This window comes from Diaphorina citri, unplaced genomic scaffold (assembly GCF_000475195.1).
Source record: "Diaphorina citri unplaced genomic scaffold, Diaci psyllid genome assembly version 1.1 scaffold207, whole genome shotgun sequence".
NCBI lineage: Eukaryota > Metazoa > Arthropoda > Insecta > Hemiptera > Psyllidae > Diaphorina > Diaphorina citri.
In genome coordinates this window covers 221,333-230,699 of record NW_007377644.1, presented here as the reverse complement: position 1 = coordinate 230,699, position 9,367 = coordinate 221,333, and the positions used below count along the sequence as shown (strand labels likewise).

Here is a 9,367-nt window from a genome sequence, read left to right as displayed (position 1 = left end):
ATTAATTACGTTAAAAGAGTGCCATGAAACGCTTACACCAAATTAAAATCAGAGAAATAATTAGACACAATAGTAGATAATAGTATAGAAAAATAGAAATTAAAATGAAAGCAGCATGATGAGATGTGATGGGTATAAAAATAAAATAAGAATAAAAAGCCAACTGTGAATAGTTACTTCAAGTATAAGATCTGTTAAAAGTTAAAACTCATAATTACCTACTAAAGCACAATCCGTTTAATACAGGTTTTAGTTTTAATTTCACTTGAAGTCAGTGGTTTCTTGAGAAGTTCCACATCTAAACGAATTTGACACAAAAAGCGAATTATTAGTAATATAGCTTTACAAACGGAAGGTCGCACTTCACAGGTTACAAATTACAAACAGAAGTAGTTTTAAATTATCGGTATATTGATTGAAAAAGTAGTTTTGCAAAATACATATTTAGAGTTTTTAAAAGACGGAATATTATCATTTCATATTATACGCAATTTAATAAAACACGATAAGATCCTTTTATTTTATAAAGTTAGAAATCATACTGCATCAAAGACAAAAGTTATCTTTAAATCTTAAAAATACAATAATAAGAAAATACATCTTATCAAACAGGTACGCACTTATTTATTTCACATATTTCTTATTGACAAGTGTGTCTGAGTATGTTTGTTCGTCTATTTTATTGATATTTTCTTCATACAAAACAATTTGTTTGTCAGCTGTTTTGCTATATTTTGAAATTAGAATTAAAACCTTGGAAATCTATGCTAATTGTCTATGCCCAATAAGGTAAGAAAATACAATATTATGTAATCTTGAAAAACAAAGGGTGCCACTAAAACAAATAAATAAAAGTGCAATGGAAACTAAAGGGGTTTAATTGAAATAAAGAAGATTGAAAATAAGAGGAAAAAAATAAAATGAAAAAATAAACCGAAACCAGTTGTTTCCTAGAAGTTTATTTATTTAATCCCCACGCCCGGTAGACCGTCACCATAATTCACATCGGATTTTACCTCCACAATTATTTAATCTTCTGGAAGGAAATGACAATGTCCTCCGCAAGTTAGTAGTTGATTTTTTCAATAAGCTACCGGAAGTTTCTGCTAGTCTTTCAAATATGCTGATTTTATCTGTGATTCGCCCAAGCTTTTCAATTTTTTCACCATTATCACATTTTTTAAGTTCATTGACTTTTTTGATTGCCTTGAATGCTGGAGAGTCTTTTATAGAAGATGGTTTTAATCTTTCTGGACTAATAGATCTATCTTTCAAACAAGCTATGTTTACTAATGGCTTTCTTCTTGTTATTGTATCTGTTGGAACGGAAGTCTCATGTTCATTCTCATTAATTTCCAGCTTTTTGGAGAAGAATTCAAACTTGGATACTAACTCTGATACATTTATTGTAGTATCTTTATAATATGTGATGTTTCCAGGTAGAACCAAGTCTCCTGATAGACTTCTAACTGATAAATAATTTGGCTTTTTTCTCTCGAGACATTTCAATAATTTATTTTCTTCTAGAATGGCTTCTATTTTGAACTGCTTTGGAATATGAAGATAAAAACAAGATATGTTGGTAGAATTGATCATATTCTTTAACATGTTAATCTTAATTTCTGTACGAACTCCCGAAGAACTGATTTGCAAACAAAAGTCAACGTAAGGAATTTTCAACTGAGATCCGTCTCTAGGATCATAAAATAGGGACATTATATGTTGGTAGAATTGATCATATTCTTTAACATGTTAATCTTAATTTCTGTACGAACTCCCGAAGAACTGATTTGCAAACAAAAGTCTACGTAAGGAATTTTCAACTGAGATCCGTCTCTAGGATCATAAAATAGGGACATAACTACTTGGTCTTTACTAGATATCTGGTGTGCTACTAACGAATGATTACTACGGTCTATCTGAAAACTAATTACTTTGGAACACTGCTGTCTGGTACAGTTCAAGCTACAGGTTGTTTTCAATACAATACTTTTCTGTGTACCTTTTTCAGCCCCTTCTCCTTTTTCATCCTGCCACTCAATAGTTAATTCATTCAAAGGTTTTGCAAGACAAATGCACACATGCTCGTCTGTATTGGCACAAACACAAAACTTTGATTTGTCTTCCAATATACTCAAGTCATAGATAAAACGATTCTCATCATCTTCTACATCTTCAACGTCCGTGTGAAATTCTCTCAAACTATCGTTCTTTATGTGTAACATTTCTTCATTGCTTTCAAAGTCCATTTTCCGACTTTGTGTCATATGTACTGAAGATTCAAAGCTGTCATCTTCCACAACCTTGATTTCAGGTCCAGTTTCTAGGAAAGCTTCATCTGCAGAGCCAATAATATCTTCAGTGTCTGTATGTTGTGCTCCAGGAATATCAGGAGTTCGAACAAGGCGTGGGATTGACATTTCAACACCCAATATTTGTCTCTTCTGTTCACAACTCAAGGGACAATCATTTTCTTTTGCAGTTGTGATGGTATCTCCCGTGAATTCATGAATAAAGTCAGGTGTCAATGAATATGCTCTTGATCTTTTGACATCTTCCTCTTCTTCATTTGAAAAATATATGTCATCCACATCTGTAAGTGGATTGTCATCAGTTCCAGTTTTCGTTATAAGAGGATGAGATAATCTACGAGGCATTTCAACATCACTCAAATTCAATTCTTCCGTATCAGTTAAAACATTCAAATTAGATAGTTCAATATTGAGTGCTGCTACTGATTTTGGTTTCGCTTTACTTTTTCTTCGCTTATCTGTCTTGGAGCATTCCAATTCTTCAGTGTCCTTTTTCAGATCATGTCGGTGTTGTTTTTTGTTTGGACTTAAAACAATAGATCGTTCGGCGGATTCAACTATTCCTCCTTCGAAATTATTTAAAACAAATGTTGGGCTACGTTCACTATAACTATCTTCTTCTAGGTCATTCGTCTCCACTTCAAAAACTTCAATGTCTGAGACAGTATCTTTTACAGGATTATACAGACCATCAGGCTCAGCATCTCCCAACGGAAAATTAACGTCAACAATCTTTCCAGATGGTTCTTCTTTGACAATTGTCATTAACCTTGTTGGTTCAGGTAATCCAGTTTCTTCGTCAGATGGTTCAGGACTTTTGGGTCGAATAAAATTTTCATTGTCTGATTCAAATAGTTCAACATCTGTGAACTCTTCTAATTTATCTTTACACACTTGCAATGTGTTTGGAGTAGAGGACGCTTCACGTTCACTTCCACTTATAATTATCTCTTCTTGATCTGTAAATACCACGTTTACATGAGCGCCTGGATGCAAGAGGTTAGAATTAGGACTACTTGACTTGTGAGCCACATCATCTTCTGTTGAACTATCTCCGTGATGGGTTTTACTACAACTTTGCCTCACACTCAAATCCAAAGATTTTGATTTCCTCTGTTGTCTTTTATCACCTTTTAACTTGTGTAATTTCTTACGTTTCTTATCATCTTTCTTAGAGCATTCAGAATCAGACACCAACAGTTCACTTTCTGTCATATAATCGTAACTACTAGCACTCGGTGCTAGGTGGAGTCTATTTGGTTTTTTGACATTACATTGTACAGGGGACCACCTGGGAGAGAGCTGAGGTGTTATAGGTGCTGGACTAACACCTCTCTGTATTGTATCAGCAATGTCAATGACATGATTATGATCGTCCAAGAGTTTATTCAGAACCTTTTCATCTTCGTCGTACTTCACTACATCAAAATCTACATCAGAGCCAGCAATATCCTCAAAGTCCGTCAGTTGCTTCTGATCTTCCTCCAAATCATCAACATATTCGGATACAGATCGAGATTTTATTAAATTTATCTTTTTAGAAGAGCCATCTTGAACTCTGAAACTTTCATGATACATTCCGCAGTAATCCAGTGAATCATCCATATTATGTTCAGTTCTACCAGTTTCAAAATAGTCCGAGTCAAACGCTTCATCTTCTCCTAATTCAAACTCTTCTACATCAGTATCTTCATCAATGACGGATGTCGCTCCTTTCAGTTCTTCTTCTAAAATATCTTCAGTGTCTGTAAGAGGCATCTCGTCAGGAAACTGATGTCGTAAATGAGACTCAGTGATGTCATCAGTATCATCAGGAGTGATTGCGATCAGAGGGACACTTCTCCGCTTTAAAGTTTCCATCTTGGAAGAGACTATGTCTTTTTCCTCCTCGTCACCCTCTTCAATAGTTTCTAAATAAAACAAGGTTTCTGGATTATATGTTTTATGATTTGATGCAATATCAGAAATTCCAGGATCTAGGAAATTTTCAGGTGATTCACACTCGTACAGATCGTTAACCTCGGCAAATGTTTGGTCGAAATGTTCTGTTTGGGATATCTGCGGAATAACAACATAAACATAAAATAATGAGAAAATAAAAGTGAAAAATTGGGAAATAATAAAACCAAAGAATAAACATCACTGCACACTCTGTACAGATTGGAAAAAATAAAATGAAAATTAATCTCTGCTGCCTATCCTATACGTGTTGTTTGAAAAAGCAGTGAGACAATAAACTATTTGAATGTACCAAGTATAAATAGATGTCAAAATAAAACATTTTTTCAATTATTAGTTGAGAATGTAGATACCTACATACATCGGTAGTAATAAATAGCGAAATATCAATGAATGAAATAAAAATAGTATTAATTTAATAGCACGTATAAATAAGTGAAAGAATAAACATCACTGCACACTCTGTACAGATTGGAAAAAATAAAATGAAAATTAATCTCTGCTGCCTATCCTATACGTGTTGTTTAAAAAAGCAGTGAGACAATAAACTATTTGAATGTACCAAGTATAAATAGATGTCAAAATAAAACATTTTTCAATTATTTGTTGAGGATGTAGATACCTACATATGTACATCGGTAGAAATAAATAGCGAAATATTAATGAATTAAATAAAAATACTTAGTATTAATTTAATAGCACGTATAAAAAAGTGTAAATATCAATAAACTATTTGAATGTACCAAGTATAAATAGATGTCAAAATAAAACATTTTTCAATTATTTGTTGAGGATGTAGATACCTACATACATATTATGTACATCGGTAGAAATAAATAGCGAAATATTAATGAATTAAATAAAAATACTTAGTATTAATTTAATAGCACGTACAAAAAATTGTAAATATAATTTGAGCTAAAATAGAGCCACCGGCTATTGAAACCGTTACTGTGCTATCTATTTTTAAAACATCATCTGTCATGATCACTGAGTCTACAATAACTTCACTTTCTTTGAATGGTAAACTTTTTGATTCATCATCATCAGTAGGTGGTAGAGACAAAGATGAGCTTTCTTCTTTCAAATTACTCAACACTTCTACTTCTTTTTCTATTTTGTGTTCAATATAATCTGTCAAACTTATCATGTCTGTTAGACTTTCAAACTCTAATTCGTTTCGATCCTCTGTCATTTTTTTCTGAATGTCTTTCTTTTGGTTCAAAATATCATCATCAATATTAACATGTGCATAATTTTTGCTCAAACTTTCAACCTCTTTATTTATTTTTAAGGCAACATAGGCGGGGATATTTAAACCTTTACCATCAATATTTGTTGACTCAGATGAAGAGTCAGTTACACTCAATTGTTTCTCCAAAAAGCTCACTTGGGGGATAGATTGTGTATCACTTTCTTCGTGTTCAGAGGTCAATGCTTCTAAAGCAGTTATCTCAGATATTTCAACATCTAAAAACACGGCTTCGTTTTTCTCGAATTTCTCTTTATGTTCATCTATAGGACTAGTAACAACCCCCTCTTCAAAATAATCTCTATCTAATAAAACTGCCTCACGTGTCTTGTAAATTTCATCTACATGGTCTGATGTTGCTGATACATTTTGGTCTTTTAATAATTCTGTTATGGTAGTATTTAGAACAATGTCATCAACAGTGGTCAATTCATCAAGTACAAGGGCTTCTCCTTTGGTATCAGATATGTGCAAATCTATCTTTTGTATACCATCTGTTCCCTCTCTAGATAAATTTCCATCAGGAAAAACTTTGTATTTCAAATCTGACTCTAGTTCCTCAAATTGATTAACCCCATCTCTGTCTTTAGATTCTTCTGGCATTCCTAATTTAGTAATCTCACGTTCAACTGTCTTCGTTTTGCTATCTTTGTTTTCTTCAAAATTTTCTAATTTAGCAAACTCAACTTCAACAGTTTTCGGTATGTCATCCTTGTCCTGAAGTTCTCGCTTGTCTAATTTGGTAATCTCAAGTTCAACTGTCTTCGTTAAGTGATCTAAGTCTTCAGGTTCTTCTACCTTTTCTACTTTTGTAATATCAAGTTCAACTATCTTTGTTTTGTCGTCTATGTCTTCAGGTTCTACTAACTTTTCCAATTTTGAAGCCTCAAGTTCAACTTTGTCTTTAGGTTCGTCTACCTGTTCCAATTTCGTTATATCAAGTTCTACGGACTTCGTTATCTCATCTTTGCCTTCAGGTTCTTCTAATTTAATAACCTCAAGTTCAAATGTTTTCGTTGTGATAACTTTGTGTTTAGCTTCTTCTACCTTTTCTAATTCAGTAATATCAAGCTCAACTTTGTCTTTAGGTTCTTCTACCCTTTCCACTTTGGTAATCTCAAGTTCTTCCTTGTCTTTAGGTTCTTCTACCTTTTCTACTTTTGTAACCTCAACTGTCTTCGTTATGACAACTCTGTGTGTAGCTTCTTCTAATTCAGTAAACTCAAGTTCAACTTTGTCTTTATGTTCTTCTACCTTTTCTACTTTTGTAACTCAGTAATATCAAGCTCAACTTTGTCTTTAGGTTCTTCTACCCTTTCCACTTTGGTAATCTCAAGTTCTTCCTTGTCTTTAGGTTCTTTTACCTTTTCTACTTTTGTAACCTCAACGGTCTTCGTTATAACAACTCTGTGTGTAGCTTCTTCTAATTCAGTAAACTCAAGTTCAACTTTGTCTTTAGGGTCTTCTTTGTCTTTCTTTTCTACTGTAATATCAAGTTCAACTGTCTTCGTTATTTCATCTCTGCTTTCAGGTTCTTTAGGTTTTTCTAATTTAATAGCCTCAGGTTTAACTGTCTTCGTTTTGTCATCTTTGTCTTTAGGTTCTTTAACCTTTTCTACTTTAGTAACCTCAAGTGCCACTGTCTTGGTTATGTCAACCTTGTCTGCAGATCCTTCTAGCTTTTCCAATTTTGTAATACCAAGCTCAACTTTGTCTTTAGGTTCTTCTACTTTTTCCAATTTTGCAACCTCAATTTCAACTTTGTCTTCAGGTTCTACCCATTCCACTTTTGAAATCTCAATTTCAACTTTGTCTATAGGTTCTTCTAACTTTTCTACTTTTGTAATATTAAGCTCAACTTTATCTTTAGGTTCTTCCTTTTTTTCCAATTTTGCAACCTCAATTTCAACTTTGTCTTCAGGTTCTACCCATTCCACTTTGGTAATCTCAAGTTCCTCCTTGTCTTTAGGTACTTCTACCTTTTCTACTTTTGTAACCTCAGCTCTCTTCGTTATGATAACTTTGTGTGTAGCTTCTTCTAATTCAGTAATCTCAAGTTCAACTTTGTCTTTAGGTTCTTCTACCTTTTCTACTTTTGTAACCTCAAGTGCCACTGTCTTTGTTATGTCAACTTTGTCTGTAAGTTCTTCTACCTTTTCCTTCTACATCTTCTAATTCAGTAATCTCAAGTTCAACTTTGTCTTTAGGTTCTTCTACTTTTTCTACTTTTGTAACCTCAAGTGCCCCTGTCATTGTTATGTCAACTTTGTCTGTATGTTCTTCTACCTTTTCCGCTTTTGTAATATCAAGCTCTACTTTGTCTTTAGGTCCTTCTACTTTATCCAATTTTGCAACCTCAATTTCAACTTTGTCTTTAGGTTCTTCTACCTTTTCTACTTTTGTAATCTCAAGCTCAACTTTATATTTAGGTTCTTCTACCTTTTCTTCTTTGGTAACCTCAAGTGCCACTGTCTTTGTTATGTAAACTTTGTCCTTAGGTTCTTCTACTTTTTCCAAATTTTCAACCTCAATTTCAACTTTATCTTTAGGTTCTTTTACCTTTTCTACTTTTGTGACACTTGACACTGTCTTTGTTATATCATCTTTGTCTGTAAGTCCTTCTACCTTTTCCACTTTTGTAATATCAAGTTCAACTTTGTCTTTAGGTTCTTCTACCTTTTCTTCTTTTGTAACCTCAAGTGCCACTCTCTTTGTTATGTCACTTTTGTCTGTAAGTCCTTCTACATTTTCCACTTTTGTAATATCAAGTTCAACTTTGTCTTTAGGTTCTTCTACCTTTTCTACTTTTGTAACCTCAAGTGCCACTGTCTTTGTTATGTCAACTTTGTCTGTAAGTTCTTCTACCTTTTCCACTTTTGTAATCTCAAGCTCAACTTTATATTTAGGTTCTTCTACCTTTTCTTCTTTGAATCACTCAGTAATTTTTCTTCCGTGTCATCAAGCACAGATTTGGGATGGAGTAAGTTTGGGGATAAAGGGGATTTATCCAATTTTTCTTGATAAAGGTCGGAACTTTCAAGGGGGTGGTCACCTATGATTGAATCACTCTCATTTCGTATATTAACTATTTCTGAGACGGCTAAAGCATCAATAATAACATTCCCTACGCTATCTCTATCTAAACCCGTTTCTGTAACTAAGGGACTAGCAAGTTTTAAAACATTTTCCGAATTTGTCATTTTCAAATCTTTTTTTAATGGACTTGAAGGTAAGGACTTGTCTACTCTTGCTCCTATTTTTTCTGTTAGTTTTTCTACGTTTGAACTCCTACGTGGTTGTGTTAGTTTTTGATTGTTGTTGAAAGGTTTCTTTTGAGGAATAGATCTTTTTAATGTACCCTGATGAGTTTCAGAAACTGTTTTTGTCACGGATACACTTGAAACACTTTCTTCTTTTTTAGTCGATATAGATTTACCAGCCTTTTTCACTCCCATCTCAGATTTTGTTAAAACATGTGATGGTATTGAAGTTTTTTGTGCTTTGTACACTCTTTTTGCTGGACTTAAAGATTCTGAAGATATATTACTAGAATTTGAAGATAGTTTTAATGTTGGTCTCTTAGGAGTACTCGGTTGAGATTTCAAATCCGAAGTGTCTGTATCTTTCAAATTTTCTTTATTGCAATCTTCAATTTTGAGAGTTCGAGATAGAGTTGGGGCCATGTAACCTTTAGATCTGGGTATCTGTGAACTCGGTGTTGTTTTGCTTTTATCATCATGAGTTTCTTTGATTTGAGGACGCATTGCAGGTTGTTTATAACTTTTGGATCCTTGTAATTTTATGTTTGAATTAATAAGAGATTTGGTTTCTTTTTGAGTAGAAG

General features: G+C 33.3%; 2 protein-coding genes across 3 annotated transcripts in view; both read right to left on the bottom strand.

Annotated features, from left to right (window-relative positions):
• Positions 1–712: 712 nt before the first annotated feature.
• Positions 713–9,367, bottom strand: part of LOC103505995 — a 41,328-nt gene continuing 32,673 nt past the window's right edge. Inside the window, exons 2-3 of one of the 2 annotated variants that reach the window (XM_017442669.2) lie at positions 1,722–4,370; positions 713–1,578 (exon numbers count right to left, since the gene is read on the bottom strand). In XM_017442669.2, coding sequence (XP_017298158.2) covers positions 991–1,578; positions 1,722–4,172 — 3,039 coding nt within the window. In that variant the 5' untranslated portion in view covers positions 4,173–4,370 and the 3' untranslated portion in view covers positions 713–990. Of the gene's footprint in view, positions 1,579–1,721; positions 4,597–9,367 lie in introns of those variants that run through there. The other variant, XM_026821180.1, reaches the window with a different exon arrangement.
• Positions 4,289–9,287, bottom strand: LOC113466071 (titin-like). The gene is made up of 6 exons (XM_026821175.1): positions 9,071–9,287; positions 8,389–8,447; positions 6,960–7,676; positions 5,224–6,795; positions 4,726–4,733; positions 4,289–4,370 (listed from the first exon to the last, which is right to left on the bottom strand). Exons 1-6 carry the CDS (start codon positions 9,285–9,287, stop codon positions 4,289–4,291), a joined length of 2,655 nt encoding a protein of 884 aa, XP_026676976.1.